The sequence below is a fragment of the Salmo salar genome, chromosome 09 (genome assembly GCF_965601325.2).
Source record: "Salmo salar chromosome 09, fSalSal1, whole genome shotgun sequence".
Taxonomy (NCBI): Eukaryota; Metazoa; Chordata; class Actinopteri; order Salmoniformes; family Salmonidae; genus Salmo; species Salmo salar.
The window spans coordinates 19,676,561-19,701,383 of record NC_138299.1 but is presented as its reverse complement, the minus strand read 5'-3'; the positions used below and the strand labels follow the sequence as shown (position 1 = coordinate 19,701,383).

Below are 24,823 nucleotides of genomic sequence, written 5' to 3'. Positions count from 1 at the left end.
CAATATGTAGCAAGTACTGATGACTGACGACTTGCCATGATTAACAGAAGGATCACGAGTATGAAATCTTATTCCAGTCGTTCTACACCACTGTGCCTGTTGCGGTCAACACAGTAACAGTAGTACAGACAAAAATGTGTGCGCATGTTAGCACTAGAGCACAGAGCAGCATGCCTCCTCACGTGACAAGGGGCATCTGGCTAAAGCCTGGATGACTTCTTATGGGACTGTAACAGGTTGTGTTACACTGCTTTTAAAGCCCGAAGGCATTTCATACATCATACCACTGTGACACTGGAATTTATTGAGCAACGGGCATTACAGCAGGGGTGTCCAACAGGTAGATCGCAAACTACCAGTAGCTCGCAGCCCACCTAGGAGTAGCTCAACAATCAATTCTGAAAGTACATGCATTTTCTCATGTGTTCCATCGCAAACTGTCAGACGTAAAGCGCCCAGCTACGATCCAATAAAAGCCATATTGACATTATCCCACCCCTGGTTAGCCACTATTGGCTTAAAAAGGCCAACGTAACACAATATCCGCCAATTAATTTCCAGCAATATTGCCCCTCTGTTTGATGCGTACAGTTGTCCATCAGTCAGTATGTAGCCAATTAGCGATGTTAATGATACCCGGCATCTTGTGGGTAGACTGTCTTTCCCCAAAAACCTTGTCAATTAAATGTAAACGGCAAAGTTGGCTTCCCAGACAGAACTATTTCATGATTAATTTGGACATTGTTTTGCAGCAGTAAGCCTTACTGCAGAAACATTGTAAATCGACACATTCCTCTCTTGCTAGGTGCGCAATTAGGGGAATTAGACTCATAAATCAAGATTTGTCTATTGACTCAGAACATAATTTTTAGTAGTTTCTCTATGAATAATTGTAATATTGAGAGTAAAAAACTCCCAATCCAGGAAAAAACAGATCTTTGGAAAATACTAAATATAATTTTATGGGGCCTGTCATGCCCATTGCTGTTTATTAACCATTACCAGAAAACACATCTCTTACAATAGAAAAAGACCCCGTGAAGAGTTACAGGGTAGAGGAGAAGAATGTGCCTATTTTAAAGCTAAAACAAATAAGCTCGCAATATGTTGGAGAGCCCTGCATTACAGAAGGCAGCTAGGCCTAACAGCCGGTGTGTTGACAAACATTACAGAAGGCAGCTAGGCCTAACAGCCGGTGTGTTGACAAACATTACAGAAGGCAGCTAGGCCTAACAGCCGGTGTGTTGACAAACATTACAGAAGGCAGCTAGGCCTAACAGCCGGTGTGTTGACAAACATTACAGAAGGCAGCTAGGCCTAACAGCCGGTGTGTTGACAAACATTACAGAAGGCAGCTAGGCCTAACAGCCGGTGTGTTGACAAACATTACAGAAGGCAGCTAGGCCTAACAGCCGGTGTGTTGACAAACATTACAGAAGGCAGCTAGGCCTAACAGCCGGTGTGTTGACAAACATTACAGAAGGCAGCGAGTCCTAACAGCCGGTGTGTTGACAAACATTACAGAAGGCAGCGAGTCCTAACAGCCGGTGTGTTGACAAACATTACAGAAGGCAGCTAGGCCTAACAGCCGGTGTGTTGACAAACATTACAGAAGGCAGCTCGGCCTAACAGCCGGTGTGTTGACAAACATTACAGAAGGCAGCTAGGCCTAACAGCCGGTGTTGACAAACATTACAGAAGGCAGCTAGGCCTAACAGCCGGTGTGTTGACAAACATTACAGAAGGCAGCTAGGCCTAACAGCCGGTGTGTTGACAAACATTACAGAAGGCAGCTAGGCCTAACAGCCGGTGTGTTGACAAACATTACAGAAGGCAGCTAGGCCTAACAGCCGGTGTGTTGACAAACATTACAGAAGGCAGCTAGGCCTAACAGCCGGTGTGTTGACAAACATTACAGAAGGCAGCTAGGCCTAACAGCCGGTGTGTTGACAAACACTTTTTTTTTTTATGTATCCAGGGCACAAAACCCAGTGATGGGGAATCTAATCTAAAATACAATCTGATTAAACTTTGGTTCTTCCCCTTCTGATCATAAGAGTTCTTGTAGCGGTCTCTAATGACGTTACTTTAAATGGCTGCAGCGTGGGCTAAAGGGCACATGCATGACAGGCCAGAGGGAGCAGAGTACATGTAAAGTAACGCAGGACTCTTTCTGTTTAACTATAGAGAAAAGACTATCTGACTGTATATATGATACGATGGAAAGAGAAGTAGCCTACGATACTACGCTCAATGAAAAATCCAATTTGGGAGCCGCAAACAGAAAGCAGACGTGCTTACGGCTAACTGTACAAAACAACAGATTTGATCTCATCATCTGATTATTTTATCTGTTAAGATTGCAGCATGGTGATTCCATGTGGGTCGTTTAGATGGAACTCCAGCGGTGTCTGTGCTGTACTGACACCTGTGTATGATGAGTAAAACTTAGACTTTGGAACACATTTTCAAAAGGCAAATGGATGCCCTGAGCAGAGCTAGTGATGTAGCATTGAATAACACTTGTTTCCTCTCCAGGCGTAGTGAACGCCCACAACACTCAACAGCCCTTCACAGTTCTCAGAGGAAAATGTCAGATCGCATTGGCTCTGTACTCTGCACTGTGAGACGCAACTCCCAAAGTTCACTAGATCCTTTCATATTAGCCGAGCACTCATGAGGTGACTAAACCTTGAGCTCCAACAATACATACAAAGGCTCATGCACACACTCAAACAAGCACTGTGTGTGCTGTCAATTAAGGATGCTTAAAATTCAACCTGCCAGCATGAAATAAATGCAATTCCACTTTGTCATTCCCCTGTCATCTGTGTAATGGGTTTATCATTAGGAGTACTGTATACAGCAAATAATGCTAATGGTGAGTCTAAAAAAAAATAGTCCAACCAACAAGTGAAGTGGCCATAACAAAACTAGACTCAGGCCCTTCTCAAATCTATTCATACACTTACTTGACAGAGGTAGTATGACAACAATCCTAACCCGAAACCATAACTAACATTGACACCTTTCAACCCTGTGCTGTACAATTCCCCCTATAAAAAGGAGCTACTGCATACCTTGCAGACAGCCTGACTGTCACAGACAGAGAAAGGCAGGAGGTGGCACTCACTGCAAAGCTGCCTGCCTGCCTGCCAGTCACCCGTCGTCGCCACAGTGACGACAAAAGAGAATCCTGGCTGCTCAATGTGACATTCCGCTCAGTGCAGAACAATGAGTCACAGCGTAGCCTACACAACACAGCATTTGTACAGGATCCTTCCATGCCGTTCCACTGCCATTGCACTGTCACTGCCCTGGAGGCAAATAATGGCTGCCAGACTCCTGGCGCAGATGGTAGGAGATTTTGGAGGAGGGGCGTTGGTCAGACGTCTTATTTTTTTCATTGACTGAAGAAAAGAACATCGTATTATTTGAAGCTCCATGTTAAAAATGACCAACATTCACATTAATCATGAACCTAAAAAAAATAAATAAATGCAGGTTGAATATGGCACATTCATCAGCCATGGCATTTTTTTTAATGGACATACTGACCATTTTTAAATCAGTTTGCTTCCAGTGCAGCATAGCCAATAGCAATGATTCACAGACAGCCCAATAGGAATATTAGCAAAAGAGCTTTAAAAAAGGTGCAATATGCAGAAATCGCTCCGCCATTTCCTGGTTGCTAAAAGTGTAATAGTTTACCTAAATGTGACAAAACAAGCAGTCATTGTGCAGAGAATCATTGTACCATCTAAACCTCTGTGAAAAATATTTTCCATAATCAAATACATTGCATTTTCAGCTGGTGTACAACACCGAAAGTAAATAGAAAAAAAACCCGGAAAGCATAGAAATAGCGCACATAGAACAGATCTACCGCTTCTTAGACTTGCTTTCAATGAGAATGACAGATCTATAAATCAAATTGCGATGTGAATTTGGTCAGGCCGACCCAAAAAAAATGACATACAGCAGCTTAACGGGACAAGATTGGATTTTATTCTATCTAAAGCTTTTGAAAACAGTGAGATAGAAGTTGGGACTCACAGAGAGGCGGTGGGAAGTGCCAACTGCTTTAGAGCTTCTAGTTGTCAGGGTATCCAAACACAACAGGCCATGATCACACACCAGGAATAGGACAGCGAGGGAAAAGAACACCACCAGCTCTCACGCAAGCAAATGGCGGCTCATGAGAATAGCCAGCTAAAGTATCAAAGTGAGCGAGAGAGACACACCACACGTTGAAAACGTGAGGGGGACGTGGATTTACCCTTCAGGGTTTGAGGTACCTCTTTTCTCTCTCTCGGATTCCCTGTCACTGTGATCGCCTGTGAAGGGGGCGGGTCCTTAGCATACGGTAGCTGGCTAAGCCCCACACACGTAAACACACACAGGCTGTGGGACTGCCAGCTGATGGCACCCATGCCCAGGCAGGGAGGCCTGCAGAACTGAGGCTGGCAGAGCCTTTCGCCTTAATCCCTACCCACCCAGCGACCCCAGCATCTACTGGAGGACCAGGGTGGAGAACAGAGCCAGCACATCTGACTGAAGCACTACATTTACTTACAGCTACAACCTCTAGCTGGAGAGAGCAGGGAGAAAGTAGACTAGCCTGTAGCAGGAGACAACAAGAGTAAGGAGAGAAAGAACTAGAGATGCGAGAACTAGAGCGAGAGCGAGAGAGAGAAAGAGAGCGAGAGAGAGAATGCACTCACAGGTCTCTCCATGTCAGCATTGAAACCTGGGCTGGGTCCAAACGCGAAGCAGCAGCCGAAGCAGCAGAGTCCGCGATCATGCCTTGATTACAATGAACCAAGTTGGGCGGACAGCCAAGACATCTAACAAATGCACAGAGCGCCCCTGTTAATGGATTTTACAGCGCCTGCCCGCTTGCTCTCGCACTCACCCTCTCTCCATCCTTCCCACTCTCACACACATGCTCTTGCACTCTCCATTTCTCTCTCACTCTCTGGGGCACTTGCTCTCAGTTAAAATTACCCTTTTCCCTCCTCCCCCTGTCCTCTGCTCAAAACACAATGGTTAAATACTGCCCCCCTCCCAATACATGCACTCAACCCTCTGAATTTAAAGGGAAACGGGAGATTATTTTAAGTTAGCATGTGTTTGGTAACACTGTCTTCCTGAGCATGATACAGCCCCTCAAATACTAATAACAGCAGTCCAGTCAGTGTTATATTTGCAGCCACTGTCAATGTTATTCCAAACATGTCCCAGCCAATAATGAGATGCATGTATTTGATTGTTAGAACAATCCCCCTACCATCTCTTTAACAGCTGGTTTGCGTGCGAGTGCCCAGGCAGGGTATGGGATGGATGGGGGGGTTGCCTGTAAGATTTCCCACGACTCCTTCTGCAGTCAGACAAATGCCAGACTGCTCAGGAGGCAGCAGGGAAATCAAAATGCTGTGACTTGCAGTCAGTCGCTAAGTTTTCCCAAAGTGCTTCAGACACACAGCTTCTTTGATAGAGTAGGGCAATTCCACGGTAACGGAACTACACCGAGACTCCGTTTTTTCAATTTAAAATGTATGCCAAACAAAAAACATTTATTTAAAAGTTTAACAAACTATGCACAATGACTACATTTAACAATTTCCACTGAAAATAATTACAAAAACACAATTAAGTGGAAGAACTGTGCAGATGCAAACTTTGGTCAAAGAATTACAGTAAAACCTCCCTCAGTTTTTTGTGACCACGTTTCCCCCTCAAAAATATCTGCTCCGAATTCAAAGATGTCGGCAGAAAGAATGGAGTGTCACATGAAAAAAAAAAAAATCTATTTTGGTTATTGAACTACAGTCAGTGAAGTGAATTTACACCCGGTAACAGAATTACAGAAATGGAATTACATCATGGGTCCATGATCTGTAGTACACAGAAATGCATAATTATGGGTATGAATGTCATTCTCCATATGTTTCACAAGTTTGGACATCACAGTGCACCAGATGTGCACCACAGTGGAGTACAGTAGAGTTCAGAACAGTATAGTGGAGTAAAGTAATAAAGTAGAGTACATTATACTCTAGTGTGCTCTACTGTACAGTATTGTACTGAACTATACCTACTTTTTTTTACTGTCCTGTGCTATCCAAACTTGTGAAACATACATCTATGATAAATCCAGTCCATCTGTGGACGTTGAAATCAAGGCCAGGGTGGACTGACCAAATTTAAACTACGTTTCAACGTCCATGGACGTCCGGTGTCAGTCGGTGCACAGTGGCTGAGGGTGCTGGTTACAGTAAATGGAAGGAAAGGGGGCTCATGGGTAGGTGTTGGTAAGAGCTGAGAGAGAGAGCGCTATAGAGCGCGATAGATAGATAAGAGACTCAGACTGTTTTAACACTCTTGGTTTGACCACCAGATGCCAGAAAGACAAAGAAAACAGCTATTAGCTGAACATGCCAGTGGAAGGGAGGACAGTAGCAGGTGACCTAACTGTGGTTTGTGAACATTAGGAGTTCCTATTGTAGCCAATTCAGTTGCAGTAATTCCGTTACAGATTTTTGGGTAATTCTGTTACCGATTTGGTAACAGAATTATGAGTTAATTAATTTAATTAATCTACCTTTACTGTAAACTCACCTTTAGTTCAAATTGCATTTAGTGTAATCAAACATACACCTAGAACATGCATGAATTTCAATACATGAGTTCCAAATGTTTCAAGGACATAGCTACAGATCGAACAAGGAGTCAGAACAAGGAGTCAGAACAAGGAGTCAGAACAAGGAGTCAGATGTTTCACCGGATGTATAAATCTGAAGCATCCGGTTGAAATTTCCACTCCCCACCAAATATGGTGAGGAGAGGAAGCCCAGTGGCCGACAGTGGGAGAGTATGGAGCGAGATGGAACTGGGCTGACATTCTGCAGATTTTCTCCTCGAGGAAAATCCCCGATCTCAATACAGTTTTCTGTTCCCCAAACTAAAATCTCTTACGAACAAAGTGCGCTACGTTTTGTAGACGTGACCCCTTGCCAAAGCTTTAAAAATGGCATTGTTTACAAGAAGTGCAAGGGCGAATTGAGTTATAGAGTGGTGAGGAGGAGTCTACTGTGTCCGGAAGCAACTTCACCATTACTTTTCTGGATTCTTGTTCACTCAAACATCGTTTTAAGCGTTGTTTTACTATTGACAGCTGCAGCTGATTTCGGGATTCTATACCGATCGATTTGCTCTCCTTAAATATTTGTCATTTGATGAAACAATTCATACTGAATCGAATACATCTAACTTTTCGCCGCAAGCTCCTGATATCAGGTCATAAAAACTACAATTTGTGTCCCGAATTAGCCTAGTGCGCCCAGTTATATCCTGTCCCGAGCTTGTTTTCCCCGTTTTTCCGTGGCTAAACTATGCTAGTTTTTGTCCTCATTGCCAAACTTCATAAATACTTAACACAAATTATTTGTTTTGTTAAATAGTCATGACTGGTTCGAGCCATGTGTCGTAAACAACGGGGCGAAGGATATCATTGCTACTTAACGCGGACTCAAGTTCAGTTTTGAGATCCACCGTCGTCATTGGCGTAGTTAGATGGACGTTTCTGACGGTTCTTGGAACTGTCAACAGGCAGCCTCTCCACACTTGGCTTGATGGGATATGTAGCGATTTAGCCTATTTAATTTGTTAACCTTTATTTAACTAGGCAAGTCAGTTAAGAACAAATTCTTATTTACAATGACGGCCTACCCCAGCCAGACCCGATTCAGCCAGATATGTACACAGTTTTGTACCCTTAACATTTTTGGAACTGACTTTCGTAATTGTTGAGTAAAATCAAGACTTTATTAGAATAATGAGTTATCCAAGAATGCCACGAGAAAATAGCAACTCTACAGAGTTACAATGAATGGCAAATGTATTTTGTCCACAGCGCTCCTCCTCACCACTACTGCACAAGCGCACTTCACAGAGATGGCCTTCCCAAACAGAAATATGCAAATATGATAGAACCCGCCAATAGGATCTCGCAAGCTCGTGCGTGGCTCTGCCCACTTTGCTTCATTTGCTCCCATTGAAAACGGCACAGATGAACCAATATGGGTTATTTATAAATATTTTGGGCTAAACTTTCCAAAATAAAAATGTTCTCCGGCACTTGCCAGGTACCATCCATGATGAGGACAGTAGTCTATTCTTATTTGCTATAAATTAACTTTTGAATCATCATCATTCACATGTTCAAAAGACCTTGGATGTCCCTGACCTTGTACAGGCTGCATAGGCTCACTGAGATCCCATTGTAATTAACAGCAATAACCCAGGGAACAGTTGCAGCAGGCGAAGACCAATAACACTCACGGCATAGTCACTGCAGTCTCTGCCCTCTACCACGTATCCACTCTCATCGTGCAGGTGCTGGTATTCTATGCCCACCTCCACCTGTCCAACTGTTGAAAGTTGCCTGACTAAAGAGATGGCCACATACATTATAATTGCATTCCAATAACATTCCAATAACAGTAAGTGATTTGCAATGACATTCGGTTTTCATGCATAACCTGCATGCATGATGAATTGACACATTTTTACATGTAGATATTGGTTTAGGCTAACGTTAGCAAACTAGCTACCTGGAATGACACTGACAAGTGAGTTTTTTGATTTGGCGCTAAAAAAGAACAAACAGAATCCACTGCTGACAATGAAATCCTCAACGGATTACAATTTGGCAAGCTAGTTTATTTAAAGAAAAAAAACAGGAGATATTAGATTGCTAGCTAGCTCTACCTGGGATGTAGCAAGCCATTTTGGATGGTGATTTTCCACGGTCGTCGAAGTAGAACACGTTGGTACTTATCAAGCTAGCAATCTGCTAACACATAGTATAAATAGGAAGCAGCAGTGTGTATTTTTGGAAATGCACAAATTCATAAATACTTTGACATGTATGCCGAAAAAAAAAAAATTAAGGTATCATTATAGCGAAATTGTGCAGCCTCTGTGCAAATTGGAAAAAAACATGTGGACGAGACGGCAATGGTGAATAATTACCCCTTTTAACCACTTGGCTACCTGCCGCCCAATGGTCCTTGCAGTTGTGACCTTTACCACCAGAGGGATAAACATCTCAAATTAGCTGTCTCATACATGTCCTATGAAATATATTCTAAAGATAATACATTCGGGGTCTGTGCTACTAAATAATCTCTCAAATGCAGTTATTTATACAGCAATGGCGTGTTTGTACACAGATTACATTTTTGTTTTTTAATTCGGTTGAATAAAAAATGAAAAGAAAAAGCAAGACAAAAATGTATTGCACATGTCCATGTAAAAGTACAGTATAATAATATGGATCTCATTGCTATGGAAACAAGTCTTCCACAATCTGGGGTGTTATGTCACACGATGAGTTGCTAAACAAACAATATGACAGAAAAGCAAAAAGCTGCTAAAATATTATCCATCCATGATACAGTAGCATATTTGTAAGACAAATTCACAAAGATCAAGATAACATATTAGCAATTATATATACCTTTAGACAGCAGATACATGTTTTCTCTTATTTTTTTTTACAAACAAAACAATATCTTTCTGTAGTGATACAGGTTCACAATTTATCATAAGCAGGATGATGCAAAGGTCATGGTACCTCTGAATGAGAGAGTTGTTGGTTTTTGGACTTTGCACGTGAACATTCAGCACTCTCTTTCCTCTTGGGTCAGTGTGGTAACTGAGTTCACCAGCTCAACTCTGAGCTGATCCAAGGCAGCGGTAATGACTACCTGAACCACAGAGCATGCCGTCTCCAGCAGGTGGACCTCTTTCTGCTGCACATCACAGTTCTGCTTAGATTCACCATTATTTTCAGCATTGAGGATTCCATGGAATGTGTCGGAACCAGTCTTCAAAGAGTTGTTCAGTTCAATGGGGTATAAATGCACGTCATCAGACATGTTACTCTCTAAATGTGAATCCTCTTTAACGCTCTCATTTGCAATTATGCTTGTTGGAGTGTTTTCCTCTATAGCTTTTATTTCATTGCTTACAAAAGCATCCTCACAAATTGCATTTAAGTCAATGTGTTTGTTAATAGCGTTTAATGTTAATTCCCCCCCCAATGATAGATCCTCTGCAGCAACTGTGCTTGAGGTAACACTTTCACTAAAGCCTGAATGTCTCTGCGCCTCCTCTACCTCTAGAACAAGATTCACCCCGTCATTGCCGGCACAACTATAGGTCTCTATGGGATATGGGGTTACCAGCATCTCATCCGCCTGCTTCAGTCTATTTTCAGGATATTTTTTAGCTTCCATTTTATCAGTTGTAGTGGCAGGGTTTTTGTACGCCTTAGTTTCTTCTTTACTTGTTTCTATGGCGTCTCTGACCTCGGTGTCCTCTGACTTCATAACACTCACATCCACACTCACTGTTAGTGTCTCAGAGCAATGGCCCTTAACCTCCCTGACAAAATCTAGGGGATGTGGATTAGGGTTCATGAACTCAGTAATATCATCAGCATGTCTGTTAGCCAGGACTATAGTCTCCTCCTCAATGTATTCCTGTGTGCATCCAATACGCTCCTGGAAGAAAGGAGAGGGCTTTTTGGTTCTGTGCCTCCAGAGATTCACTGTCTTTTTCTTGGAGGAAATAACACAAGGAGAATGATCTTGTAGAGAAATCTCTGGTCCTAGCTGTTCTTGCTTTGTTTTTGAATGGTCGCTGGGAGCGATCATGAGCCTTTTGAAGATTCTCCAGGTTTTAACTTTTAACTTTTCATCCTTTCCTTTCATCGCAGGAGTGTCCATGCTAGAGCAATTGTTAACTTGCTTTTCACTGGTTGTTACACCATAAACTGCAGTTGGTTGAACAGCAAAGTCTCTGGTTTGCTTGTTGAAAAATGTGATATCATGACCTTCTTCCTTGTCTTCCTTTTCACCAGCTCTCTTCCTCCACCTTCTAATGCAAATGAGTGATGGAGAGAAACATCGCTTCCTTATGCCTTGTTTTTCCCTCTTGTGCTTTTGGTTTGAATGGTCAGCTTTTACATCACTTTGTTCTGTGGAGAGTGACTTTGTGGTTCCCATTGTGTTTTCTAGTGTTGCCTCCTCTTTGGAATCAGTGGATTTCCGAGGGCTCTTTGTGGTAGATTCCAGTGGAACCTCTTCAAAGATTGTGTCCTGACAGCCAGGCATGGAATCTTCCTTGGTCCCATTGCCATCCCCTGATCTCTGTCCCCAAGCCTTTCCCTTCCTCTCCATGTCACTGCTAGTCTTTGATTTACCAAGGAGTCGTCGTGGAGGACCTGTCAGCTTTCTCCTCAGACCCACTCTTCCCTGAGCGTGTCCAATCGAAGCCTCTTTGACTGACATGGTTGATTTATTATCAGACCAGCTCTTCAGTTATTTATCTTCCAGAGGAAGTTGGATGTGTCAAAACATTACTCAACCATGACACCAGAGGACAAAATCCTTGAAGACCCTCTGGCAGGATATCAGCCCTATGAATAAAACGCACACATTGATGAATTGTTCGAAAGTGTGAAGATTTGCGCAATCAATAACGTTTTCCTGGTGAAAAAGTAGTAAGCGTGTTTTAAGGTATACATATCAGATACAGTAGTCTCAAAGGAGATGCAACAAATGGCTTTGAAGTTCTTATTTGCAGAACCACAATATTCATCAATATTACAGCTTCTAACTTTAAAGGTCTTTATTGTCATGAATGAGTCACAATTTTGAGAGCCAATTAGATCATTTCGACCCAACATTAGTTGTCTATTTTTACCCCATGACTCATCCATGACTCAATGAATATTGAGCTTGTTATCACATTTGCATTTATTAGGCTAATATAGAAGAGATGAAAGGTAGAAGAAGGTTACAATCAGGTAAAAGCATTGAGCAAAACAACAACAATAGTATATTCTCTCAAATGATACCTTTGGAAGAAGTAACCCCTCTCTTCAAATAGGTCCTACCCTAATAAATTACAATTCATTTCAATGAATGAATAATTTAACTGTATCTATTTAAATGGTCAAGTAGCAATTAAAATACAATTATTCAGAAAATATATATAATATATATATAATCATGTTCTACTTACTGTTTTGTACAACTCTGTGGGAAAATATTTCTTAATTCCCCAATGCCATTAGATACATGGTGGCACAATACCTGTAGACGTCCTGACAAGCCGCAGTCTGTGTGCAAGTGTCCGACAGAGCTCTCTCAGAGAGCAAGCAGTATGTTTCATTTACATGTTTCAAAGGAGCAGCATCCTACCCGGTTTCCATAGTGACGCATTGATTGGATTGTAGCACAATGCCCTGCCCACTATCACTACAACGTACAGTGCCTTCAGAAAGTATACACACCCTTTGACTGTCACATTTAGTTTTTTACAGCCTGAATTCAAAATGTATTAAATTGAAATGTTTTTCCGTCTGGCCTACACACAATACCCCATAATGTCAAAGTGGATATTTTTTTGTTGACATTTTTACAAATATATTAAAAATGAAAAGCTGAAATGTCTTGAGTCAATAAGTACTCAACCCCTTTGTTATGGCAAGCCTGAATAAGTTCAGGAGTAAACATTTGCTGAGTTAAAGTTGCATGGACTCACTCTGTGTGCAATAATAGTGTTTAACATGATCTTTTAATGACTGCCTCATCTCTGTACCCCACACACATACAGATAATTGTAAGGTCCCTCAGTCGAGCAGTGAATTTCAAACACAGATTCAACCAGAGCAGACATTGATGATCCATTTGAGTATGGTGAAGTTATTAGTTACACTTTGGATGGTGTATCAATACACCCAGTCACTACAAAGATACAGGTGTCCTTCCTAACTCAGTTGCCAGAGAGGAAGGAACCTACTCAAGGATTTGACCATGAGGCCAATGGTGACTTTAAAACAGTTACAGAGTTTAATGGCTGTGATAGGAGAAAACTGAGAATGGATCAACAACTTTGTAGTTACTCCACAATACTAACCTAATTGACAGAGTGAAAATATTCCAAAACATGCATCCTGTTTGCAACAAGGCACTAAAGGAATACTGCAAGAAATGTGGCAAAGCAATTAACTTTTTTTCCTGAATACAAAGTGTTATGTTTGGGACAAATCCAATACATCACATTACTGAGTACCACTCTCCATATTTTCAAGTGGTTGCATAATATTATGGGTATGCTTGTAATCTTTAAGGACTGCGGAGTTTATCTGGATAAAAAATAAATGGAATGGAGCGAAGCACAGGCAAAATTCTAGACGAAAACCTGGTTCAGTCTTCTTCCCACCAGACACATTGACATTGATTTTAAGCAACATGCTCAAATTTCACAGACTCAATTAGTGTACAGTACTTTAACAGTATTCGACATTATTTCTATTTTATATTGTAATATAGAATAACCAAAGGAAACATTTTAAGAGAGGCACAATTAGGACAAATCTTTAAACAACAAGGATGGTCAATGTCAGAAGTTTTTATAATGCAGCAATGTCAGAATTTGTTCTGCTTAATTTTCAACACTGTTTTGAATCTTTACCAGTCCATGGCAGTAGACAGAGTCTGATTTACACACAAATAACCACCTGATTCATGATCTGAGACCTCCCTCTCCCTAGTTTCTCCTTGCCATGCACAGTATTATCAGACACAACACTGTACTTCTGGAGGGATAAGATACAGTAGCTTCTGGGAAGGTTTGTTTATTTTCAGAGGTGATTATTGAAGGAATATTAAGTAGGTCATTTCTCCCTGCTAGAATACTAATGCAGAGTTAGTCTCAGGGGACAAACAGTTTGAGTTTCTTTAAATTTACCCTTCAGTGGCCACAGGCAGAGCAATTGAATTATTGACAGGCGTCAGCGACTGTGTGAAAAATAAAGGACATTATTGACAGGGGAGGGAAGCGGTTCCAGTTACTGCTCCACCACATTTCATTTAGGGCTCGTTGTGGGTGCTGCAGACAACAGACCAGGGAGAGATCGAAAGAGAGAATATCCAGAATCATCACAGACATCAACCATATCTGTAAACTAGTATGGGTTGTTGTGTGGCTCAGTTGGTAGAGCATGGTGTTTGCAACGCCAGGGTTGTGGGTTCGATTCCCACGGGGGACCAGTACGGAGAAAAAAAATTATGAAATGTATGCATTCACTCCTGTAAGTCGCTCTGGATAAGAGCGTCTGCTAAATGACTAAAATGTAAAAATGTATTGATGTCATTTGTATAGCTGTAATGTTAGCGGATTCCTTCAGGTACACAGGGTGGAGCACCAATTAGAATAGTTCGTTGACCTTCTCAGGGTCCAGGTCAATGTCGTAGAAACATGGCCTTGTGGGCAGCCCTGGAATCGTGGACATCTAGGATGGGGCAGAAAAAAAGAACAATATCAGTATTTTTGTGTCCTCTGATCAAGAGATTAATTCAGTTGATTCTCTGTTGAGGCCAGTGCTTTCTTACCATGCCAACCAGAGGGTAGAGGAACCCAGCACCCACACTGGCACGGATGTCCCTGACGGGCAGGACGAACCCTGTGGGCACGCCCTTTTTATCCGCCTCGTGGGACAAGGACAGATGGGTCTTTGCCATGCAGATGGGCAGATTCCCAAAGCCCTGGACAAGACAATAATGGCATTCATTGAAAGGAGATTAAAACCTCAAATAGAAATGCAAGTCTTTGTTGATAGAATTTCAACAACAACAAAAAAGTCTGGCCTTAAGTCTCTTTTTTTCTTGAACCTTCAAGGAAGAAGTTGACAACGGAAGGAAGAAGGCCCATGTCCTTGAGTAGAATGAGCTCCAGAAATCATGTAAACAAATAACCATCTCGATTAAAATCCTTGGTCTCATAGCTATTGTACCTGTTTGGTGTAAAGCTCCACCTTGTGCTGGGCATCTGGCAGCAGCTCTATGTCATCAGCCCCGTAGATCTTCTGAGCAATGATCCGGATCTTATCCACAATGGGCAGCTAAAAGTGATTCAGACAGACAAAAATAGACATATGCATGACATATGAGTACCATAAAACTGGTTCAGGTCATCTACACGGTTTCATCAACATGTTTCAATTTAGTGCATTTGCAACAGTACCAACCCACTGGGCACACCACGTCATTTTAACATGGACAATTGGGTAATATTTGGTGAGAGATTACAACCCACTCAAAAAGACAGCCAAAAGTAAGTTGAATTTCCAATGTGTTATCACTTGGCTTTCAAACATATAAAAGCACAACCAAATTCCAATCGAAAAACAAAGTCCGATTTTTGGTTTAGTTGTCACACAAATGCCGTTCCAGATTCTGCACAGAGTACAACAGCAATTGTGAAGATCGCCACAGACCTGCGACGACCCATGCATGATATCTTGAACATGCACGCTTAATATGATTACATAAGAACAAAAGTATAGTCACATTATCCTCAATGTGGCCATTGATATGCGTTACTCATTTTAAGATTGAATGTTACATTAGTTTGTAAGATAGTTTTAACATTAATCTATTTACTGTATTTAATGTAAAAGTCATTGACTCGTGTTTGGTTGACAACACAACCAAATATCAACATTTAAATGATATGCATCTATTGCTTGTATAGTTCCATCTGAGCCACTGGCTTAATCACATTCTTTATCATTTATTTTTGGTTGAGTTGGAGCTGTGAATCCTGCATATCATTTGTTAACAAGTTAATAGGCTATATATTTTACACTACACAAGCAGGTGTATGTGGACACCTGCTCGTCGAATATCTCATTCCAAAATCATGGGCATTAATATGGAGTTGGTCCCCCCTTTGCTACAATAACAGTCTCTACTCTTCTGGGAAGGCTTTCCACTAGATGTTGGAACATTGCTGTGGGGACTTGCTTCCATTCAGCCACAAGAGCATTAGTGAGGTCGGGTACTGATGTTGGGTGACTAGGCCTGGCTCACAGTCGGCGTTCCAATTCATCCCAAAAGTGGTCGATGGGGTTGAGGTCAGGGCTCTGTACAGGCCAGTCAAGTTCTTCCACACCGATCTCGAAAAAACATTTCTGTATGGACCTCGCTTTGTGCACGGGGGCATTGTCATGCTGAAACAGGAAAGGGCCTTCCCCAAACTGTTGCCACAACGTTGGAAGCACAAAATCATCTAGAATGTAATTGTATACTGTAGCGTTAAGATTTCCCTTCACTGGAACTAAGGGGCCTAGCCCGAACCATGAAAAACAACCCCAGACCATTATTCCTCCTCCACCAAACTTTACAGTTGACACTATGCATTCGGGCAGGTAGCGTTTTCCTGGCATCCGCCAAACCCAGATTTGTCCATTGGACTGCCAGATGGTCAAGCGGGATTCATCACTCCAGAGACGGCATTTCTACTGCTCCAGAGTCCAATGGCGGCAAGCTTTACACCACTCCAGCCGACGGTTGTCATTGCGCATGGTTATCCTAGGCTTGTGTGCGGCTGCTCGGCCATGGAAACCCATTTCATGAAGCTCCCAACGAACAGTTCTTGTGCTGACATTGCTTCCAGAGGCAGTTTGGAACTCGGGATTGAGTGTTGCAACCGGGGACTTTTACATGCTACGCGCCGCAGCTCTCAGCGGTCCCGTTCTGTGAGTTTGTGTGGCTCACCACTTCGCGGCTGAGCCGTTGTTGCTCCTAGATGTTTCCACTTCACAATAACAGCACTTACAATTGACCAGGTCAGCTCTAGCAGGGCAGACATTTTACAAACTGACTTGTTGGAAAGATAGCATCCTATGACGGTGCCAAGTTAAAAGTCACTGAGCTCTTCAGTACGGGCCATTCTACTGCCAATGTTTGTCTATGGAGGTTGCGTGGCTGTGTGCTCAATTTGATACACCTGTCAGCATTGGGTATGGCTGAAATAGCCAACTCCTCTAATTTGAAGGGGTGTCCACATACTTTTGTATATATAGTGTATTTCAAAAGTGATATTGAATTGTGTTTGGTTGTCAATGCAACTAAATATCAACATTTGAAGGAGATTTATATTGTGCTTGGCTAATTCCATCTGTGCCACTGACTAGTCTTCAGTTTGTCTACAAAGTAATAATTGATATGTTGGATTCACATCTCCATCTCAACCAAAAATCTAAGTTAAAGAATAGGACTAAATCAAATAAAACTTTATTTAAAGTGCATTTAAAGTTTGATTTGATGTAGTCCTATTGTTTAACTTAGATTTTTGTTTGAGATGGAGGCGTGAATCCAACATATCAATTATTCATTTGTAAACAAACTGGAAATAAAGCCAGACTAAGTCAGTGGCACAGATAGAACTATCCAAGCATCTCCTTCAAATGTTGATATTTGGTTGTGTTGACAACCAATCACAATTCAATATCAATAAACATCATTAAATTTGAAAATCAACCGGAGCTTGAAACTCTAGGCCTATCATATTCTCAATTTTTTTGTTGAATTCTGGATTGAATGACAAAAATAGCTGTTGATGACTTTGCAAATGCTATATAGGCCTAAATAGCATAATTGATGATATGAGTGACAAAGTATGGTCATATTTAATTTGCTCTGTTAATCCTTCCCTTTTGAATGTTTTCGATAGCAGTTTATCAATTTGGTTTTTAAAGTGGAGATCTCTAAACAATCATTCTCACGATAGTACATTGGTAAAAGTCAGTGACAAATATCATAGCTGGGCTTGGTTAAAACCCTGAATAGGAGACCAAAGGGATAACTATAGAATGATCAATTCTCCTGTAGGAGATGCTGCCCAGCCTAGAACTTTTTTTTCTGATAGTGGATATAACGTTGAAGATCTGACGTTGTTTTATACAAGGTTTTTCCTATGTTGAAATTTGGTTACCATGACATAATCCTGTGGTTGAAATTTCACCCTCAACAGTCAACGTTGATTACTTTTTTCAAATTCAATGTATTTTCCACATAATTTGTCAATGTATCGTGAAGTGGAATCTATGTGGAAATAACGTTGATTCAACCAATTTGTGCCCAGTGGGAAGCCATTGCATAGCCTATATCAGGAATCAACCAATATTCCACTGCTCCTCTCCTCTGTGATTCCCCTGGTGCTCTCAGTCAGTCGCATGGGCAGTCACCAATCACCAGAGGGGCGTACAGCAGCAGTCCTGCTCCTGTCTCTGACAGATCCACTGTAGTGGAGAATAGAGCCATTTCACATTTCGACTAGCCTCGACTCAGGGGTCACAGGCACATCTCTCCTCACCTGTCAGTCGCACATTGACTGATGGAGTGACATGGGGTTGATGTATGGATACTCTGTGATTAAAACAGTCATCGGAGCATAAGAAGTGAATCAGTGATTTCATCTACGGACATGACACAAGACTGATAGTGAGATGGTATGAATGGAAGTCCAGCCAGTGAACAGTCAAGATGAGAAAAACCTTTATGACCTGAGCAGGATGAAATCAATGCACCTATGTCATAAAGTGAAAACCAAGGTCTTTCAGTAAGGTCCAACGCTCGCTTTACCTCTACATCATAGAGAAACTTGAAGTCGCTGGGGGTCCCAGAAGCCCTCTGCACAGCCTGTCCCAGGGCCACAGCACCAGCACCCCCTTCAGCCCATTGAGAGCAGCGCACCGCATCAAAGGTTCCCGCTGCCTTGGCCAGGCTACAGATCAGGTCCAGCTTTGATTCAGTGTCTGTCCTGCAGTCAGGGTCACAAAGGTCTGAGGTCAAAGCACTTAAGACACAGGACAATAGCGGTAAAATAGTTTCAGATGCTCACCATGACTAGGACTTACTTGAAAGCGTTGGCGGCCACCACCACTGGCACTCCAAAGTGTGTGGCATTTACCACCTGTTTAATTATGTTACTGCAGCCCTTCCCCAGAAGCTCAAGGTTCTACGCAAGAACACACAATGGGTTTTGTTGATATATAGCCATTACATAACATATTGAGTATACTCTGCCTTTGTAGAGACACCCCAGTGACCTTGAAGAGCAAGTTAAGTGCAGCCATTTTCTACTCGCATCAATGATCACATGTAAGCAGTAGGCACTGGTCCATGTAAATGAAGGGAGCTTGTGAACTGGACCTAATTACACTCCATAATGGATGGGCCTGGGTAATTCAGATCGACTTATAGCATCAGATGAGAATTAAACCAGGTCACAAGACACAGAGCAAATACCACGCTCATGCCTTTGATGCCTTCTAATGAATGATTGAGTCTTACAACCAAGACTTAGTGCAGAGGATGGGCAATATGCCATTAACAAAACATTTTCATAAAGGGGAAGTGACACATTTAGGATGGATGCCCTTTCATTGATGTGATGGGGTGTGAAGGGGGAGGGGCTGAAGTTAGACAGTGGGTGAGGGGCGGAGTAGTGTCTTACCTCTTCCACATATTCTTTGGGCAGGGGCATTCCAGCAGTAACCTGCAACAAGGGAGAAGTCCAGTCAAACAGCCACCAAACTAGCATAAGGAATTATGGGATCAATCCCTACCCAATGACATGAAACTTAGTAGTGTTTGTGGGGGTAGAGCTAAAGCAGCAGCAGAGTGAATATGAATGAGGTCTTCCTGTGTGACCGCCAAACAGCAGGAAATGTAATTACATTCTCAGCAGTGCACCTGCATTCATTGACGCGGGATAGAACATTCCATACGGAAAGATATGTGACAATAACGTGTGAACATTCTCCAGGCTGATCTGATGATTATAATTCACTGCAGTGAGCAACCACTCTTTTTCCTTTGAGTGTAAAAACCTGTCCTTTGATATTTTTTTCTGAAGCAGTCTTTCTGAAAGCTGCCCGTTGGCACCACCATTAGGACAGAGATAGAAAGATATTCAGAGACCCCCGGTAAACTGTGCAGTCACTCACCATTGGCCCGCCTCCGTGCATCTCCGTGCGTGGGGCGGCAGGTAGCCTAATGGTTAGAGTGTTTGACTAGTAACCAAAAGGTTGCAAGATCGAATCCCCAAGCTGACAAAATCTGTGGTTCTGCCCCTGAACAAGGCAGTTAACCCACTGTTCCTAGGCCGTTATTGAACTGACTTGCCTAGTTAAATAAAGGTAAAATAAAAACAATTTTAAAAAAAATCTTCAGGGCTCAGACGTCAGCGCTGAACCCATGAGAGAGACAACCAACACTCACATTGCAGGACTAGTTCATAGTTTTGTTTCTTGCCAAGGTAGAGGCTGTGTGTTTTAGCTCCACTCACCCACAAAGCCCTCCTGGCCGACCAGCTTCAGGGCTATCTTATCAGCCAAGATGGAGGAGTTGCCATAGGCGATGTTGACGAAACGCCTCAGTCACACAGCAGCAGAACACACACAGCCTGTGGCAATGTCACCACTCAGACTCACAGCAGTCAGTGTACCACATCAAAAACCATACCGACTCAGAATCACTTATCTGCAGTCAACATAAGTTTAGCTAAGCAAGTTCTAGGCTTTGAAATATCTGTTGATTAGACCAAATCCTACCTCTGTACTTCTCAAAGAGATATAGGGGATTAGTAACTAAACTAAAAACAGCCACAAGCAGATGCCTTCTGTCTATTCCAGACTGCGTTATCACTGCTCCAGGAGAATGTAGGAAGCCTCACATCCACACTACCCTAACCAATTAAAGAATCTAAAACCCATTTTCCCACGCTGCTTTGCTTCCCTCTCCTCCAGTCACCGGGCCAGTACAGTTCATCCCCCCCGGGTCTGTGGCTCTGAAGCCCTGAGGCCCCCACCCACCTCCAAAGTCTGCATCAGGTTGGGCTTGATGGCATCCCTCATCAGCACAGTCAGGGCTCCACTCACACCCTGTACAGAGTGAAAGATTAGGAAGAATCTTTCAAGCCCAGAATCAACAAGCACTCATCACAAACCTCAATCCAACCACTGATCATTGCACAACCACAGTATAATGTTGTCAAAAACAGAGCACTTGAATGTGTTGACAGCCTATGTGTTGGTTGACAGTGGAGGAAAAAGACTAGGGCCACTGACCAGGTCCTCTGTGGTGATGGGCTGCCCGCTGCGGCTGGTGGCCACCACCGTGGCCAGGCGCATGTCCTCCAGGCTGCTGGTGAGAGCCAGCACGGCCATGATCTCACTGGCCACCGAGATGCTGAACTGGGCCTGGGGGAGGGGGACAGAACAGGAGTCAACATGTCAGTATTAGGTGACTAACTAATGGTAACAAAAAAACACCTCCCTAGTGTGTCCCTTCTCAGTCGGTGATTGGCCAACGGTGATCTTCCTCAGGAAACGATCATTGGTGTCCAACACTGAAAATGACGCAAAGACCCATAAAACATTCTACTATTTCTCATGATTTTTGATAGTATGCAGTATACACAATAACAGCTGCTTGTGTCTCCCCTCAGACCAGACACAGTGCATCTCCAGTACCTCTGTGCCAGGTAAGAGAGTCTGGGTCCATGTCCAGGCGGGCGAAGCGGTTGATCTCCTCAGTGAGAGTGGTGGGGTCAGTCTTCTCAATGCACACTCTCTATAGGAGTCATACACACAGACACTTGCAGAGAAATTCTCTCACTAGCACAGCCAAGATGATAACGGCATTATCCAATTGTCATCCATGGATCAGTTTTTTGTTCTGATGTTTTTACCTTCAGTCTGTTTATCTGGATGGGGGAGAACATCCACTGACCTCCACTAAGGGCGACCAGACGGTTATATAAAGCCTGTGGGAGAGGTAATGAGTGAGAAAGATAAGAAATGGACTGACACACACATTCATCAAACATGAAATACCACCTTGTGCAGTGCAATCTTTCTCAACAACAGAGGTCAACAGAGAGAGAGAGTTCACCTTGTCTATTTGGGTGGCTTCGTGGAACACGCGGGCGTCTGGCTGCCGCCACTAGGTTGTTGGCAGCTGTGATGGCGTGGATATCGCCAGTGAGGTGGAGGTTGAACTGGAATCAGAATTAAGCTATATGGTCAGAGCTTTATGCAGAAACACCCTTCCTAAATGATTAATGTCTGGAATAGAAGGGAGATCAATCAGTGAAGTACCTCCTCCATGGGAATAACTTGGGAATATCCACCTCCAGCAGCACCTCCTGTAGATAGAACATTCCAGTGATTTAGCATTGATAACACCTTCACACAAAAGATCCAACCAGTCGGCAAACAGCAGCAGCAGCCAGTGCTCACCTTTGATCCCGAAGGTGGAGCCTTGGGAGGGCTGGCGGACACAGACGAAGACGTTGAGCTTCATGTGAGCCCCCAGAGCCTGGACCAGTCCTATGGTGGTGGTTCTTTTCCCCTCCCCAAGCGGGGTGAGGGTGATTCTAGAGATACAGACAACATTAACACTGGTGTGAAACGTTTCAGAGAGCATAGCAGATCATCAATCTTGACAAATCAAGAGTTCTGTACCAGGCCACTGTAGTGAAAAGGAGCCCATTTGTACATGTTACACCTACAACATGATAGAAAAAGAACAGATTCAAGTCAAGAACAAAAGGTTATTGTACCCAGTACAAAATAACTAGCGAGACAGACAGAGTGTACCCAGCGAACACCACGTATGTCCCATCAGGCTGCGCCCGCAGGCGTTTGAGGATGTCCAGCTGCACCTTGGCCTTGGTCTTCCCATAGAGCTCCACCTCTTCCAACAGCAGCCCCACCTCCCTGGCCATCTGGTCGATGGGCTTGAGTATGCAGGAACGTCAGATCACGATGTCACTAAAGGGCCACAGTCGGATCACACTCATTTAGTCAGCAGTAACAGCAGACAGAAAATGTTCCGCAAGTCTCTGAGGACCAAGTTTAGGGCTTTCCACCATGAAGGTAGAGACTCAAGACTAGAGCCTCCTCAGTTATTGGATGGTTGAATTATTCAGCAACAGTATGGAGTATTAAAAGTATGACTAAGCGACTACGAAATAGAGTGATTCCACATCAGAGAAGGTAGGCAGAGGATGAGGGGACCAACCTTGGCACAGGCTTCTGCAGGTTGAGCTTGATGTAGGTGATGCTCCACTTGCCTGGCTGGTGAGACTCCAGGAAGCGCTTGGCACTGTGTTCTGGAGATGAAGAAAAGTCGCAAACCACACAGCCAATAAAAAGCTCTGACTACACATTCAGCTTGGAATTTGTACATAACTCAAAGGAAATTTGCTATGGTTCTGCCTTATGGACAAAAGCTATTAATTCTAAGGGAATGTGCTCTGAGCAACCGTGGATTGCACAGTGACATAAAAGTGAATAAAACGGAAAATTGCTTTCTATTCATTCATGTCGTTAGAATGCAATTACCTCAGCTCAGAGGATTACCAGAAAGAGGGAAATTAGCTTCTGAAGGAACACCTTATCTACTACAAAATGCTCCACATTCATTTTAACCTAGTCTGTTTTTTCCATAATGTCATGCTGCGGAAACAGGTGAATAACATTGATAAGGCCACAGGACAGGGAGTTGCTCCATCACAAACAAAATGACCACCAACTTTTCCCATGAAATGTGAATTCTCACAGGATGAATTTTGGAGGTCAAGTGTTTTGTGTAATTACTAGTAGGGATGACACTGCCTTCGTAGCAGAGGTGGATCGGTAAGCTACACTCACGTAACCTTGGCTGAGATCTGAGGACTTGTGTTCCAAGGCTTTAGCTTGGTGGGCTAACGTATTCTTGAGAAATACAGACAATCCGTGTTCAATACCCGGTTGGTTCCACCTACCTGCATGAGCATGGCCACAGTCATGGGCCCCATTCCTCCTCGTACTACAGTGACGAAGCCAGCCTGCTCCTTAGCAGAGGAGTAGTGCACATCCCCCACCACACACTTCCCACTCTGGGCCTTGTCCCATCTTAGGAGGACAGAGAGGTACCATGCAGTCAAAACAAACATAAGTGCCCCTAAACTTTACCCATAAAGAAAAGTGCCAGCTCCATGGAGAACTGATGACACACTAATGGTTAGCTCACATACTTGTTCTAAAAATAAAGAATACTTGTCAAAAGGGAAACCAATGGAGGGGACCATACTAACCTAGGATGTGATTAATGCCACAGTCGATGACCACCGCTCCTTTCTTTACCCAATCTCCCTTCACCATCTCTGCTTTCCCGATCCCAACCACCAAGATGTCAGCTCTGCCCACCTGCAAAGAGAGGGGATTGGATGGATCTCATCAAAATACTATATTAGTGTCTTTCGTGGAATGAGTCTGTCAATCTAATGTACATTAGTGCTGCTGTATATGGGATCTGTATGTGACATGTTACTACCTGTATACATGATCATGATGAGTTGGCTGTAGTAATGGCCTGTATATGACAGGTTATGATTGTGAGTGTGTTCATGTTCTGAGTGAGCATGTGACATGTTCTGGGCTTGGGTTTACCTCAGCAAGCGAGGTCAGCAGTTTTTGAATGGCAGGTTGTCACGGTAGCGTGGTTCCACAGCAGCAGGTCATGCATGGGCGCACCCACAATCTTACTGCGGCCAATCACCACAGCTTTCTTCCCGGCCACCTGCACACAATCATTAAATTGAGCACTTTTACATACCTCTTATAAAGGGGGACTTTGAGCGGTTCTGGACTGGTTCTGACTGACATTTTGGTGTACAAAGCGATCTGAACGTCGTAGGGTCCAGTACCAGAAAGCCCCAGCTGTCCTCTCTCCACTACCACTCTGTCAGCGGAGCAGACTTGAAGTGTCAGGTTTCACACTCCACATTTGCATAGGGAATGACGTGTCACATTTTCTGGCCTATCCAGACAAATAATAGATTTGCTCTCCCTCTAAACGACGGAGCCCAACCTTGGAGACGGCATATGAAAGTGGACAGTCTAGCGATT

At 43.1% G+C, this 24,823-nt stretch overlaps 1 protein-coding gene and 1 pseudogene across 4 annotated transcripts in view; both read right to left on the bottom strand.

Moving 5' to 3' along the window:
* LOC106610874 (coiled-coil domain-containing protein 9B) overlaps nucleotides 1-9,140 on the bottom strand; it is a 32,104-nt gene extending 22,964 nt beyond the window's left edge. The window contains exons 1-3 of one of the 3 annotated variants that reach the window (XM_014210519.3): nucleotides 9,037-9,140; nucleotides 8,773-8,854; nucleotides 8,344-8,450 (exon numbers count right to left, since the gene is read on the bottom strand). In XM_014210519.3, the coding sequence (XP_014065994.2) occupies nucleotides 8,344-8,450; nucleotides 8,773-8,854; nucleotides 9,037-9,111 (264 nt within the window). In that variant the 5' untranslated portion in view covers nucleotides 9,112-9,140. The other 2 variants (XM_014210521.3, XM_014210522.3) reach the window with 2 other exon arrangements.
* Nucleotides 9,141-12,632: 3,492 nt separating this feature from the next.
* Nucleotides 12,633-24,649, bottom strand: LOC106610875 (C-1-tetrahydrofolate synthase, cytoplasmic-like; annotated as a pseudogene). The gene is made up of 18 exons (XR_014378716.1): nucleotides 24,365-24,649; nucleotides 24,010-24,121; nucleotides 23,698-23,827; nucleotides 22,953-23,043; nucleotides 22,169-22,702; nucleotides 22,028-22,074; nucleotides 21,822-21,927; nucleotides 21,619-21,693; nucleotides 21,401-21,500; nucleotides 21,200-21,276; nucleotides 20,996-21,127; nucleotides 20,741-20,809; nucleotides 19,381-19,422; nucleotides 18,782-18,882; nucleotides 18,507-18,684; nucleotides 14,873-14,980; nucleotides 14,472-14,624; nucleotides 12,633-14,371 (listed from the first exon to the last, which is right to left on the bottom strand). The product of XR_014378716.1 is annotated as a C-1-tetrahydrofolate synthase, cytoplasmic-like (transcript).
* Nucleotides 24,650-24,823: the final 174 nt, after the last annotated feature.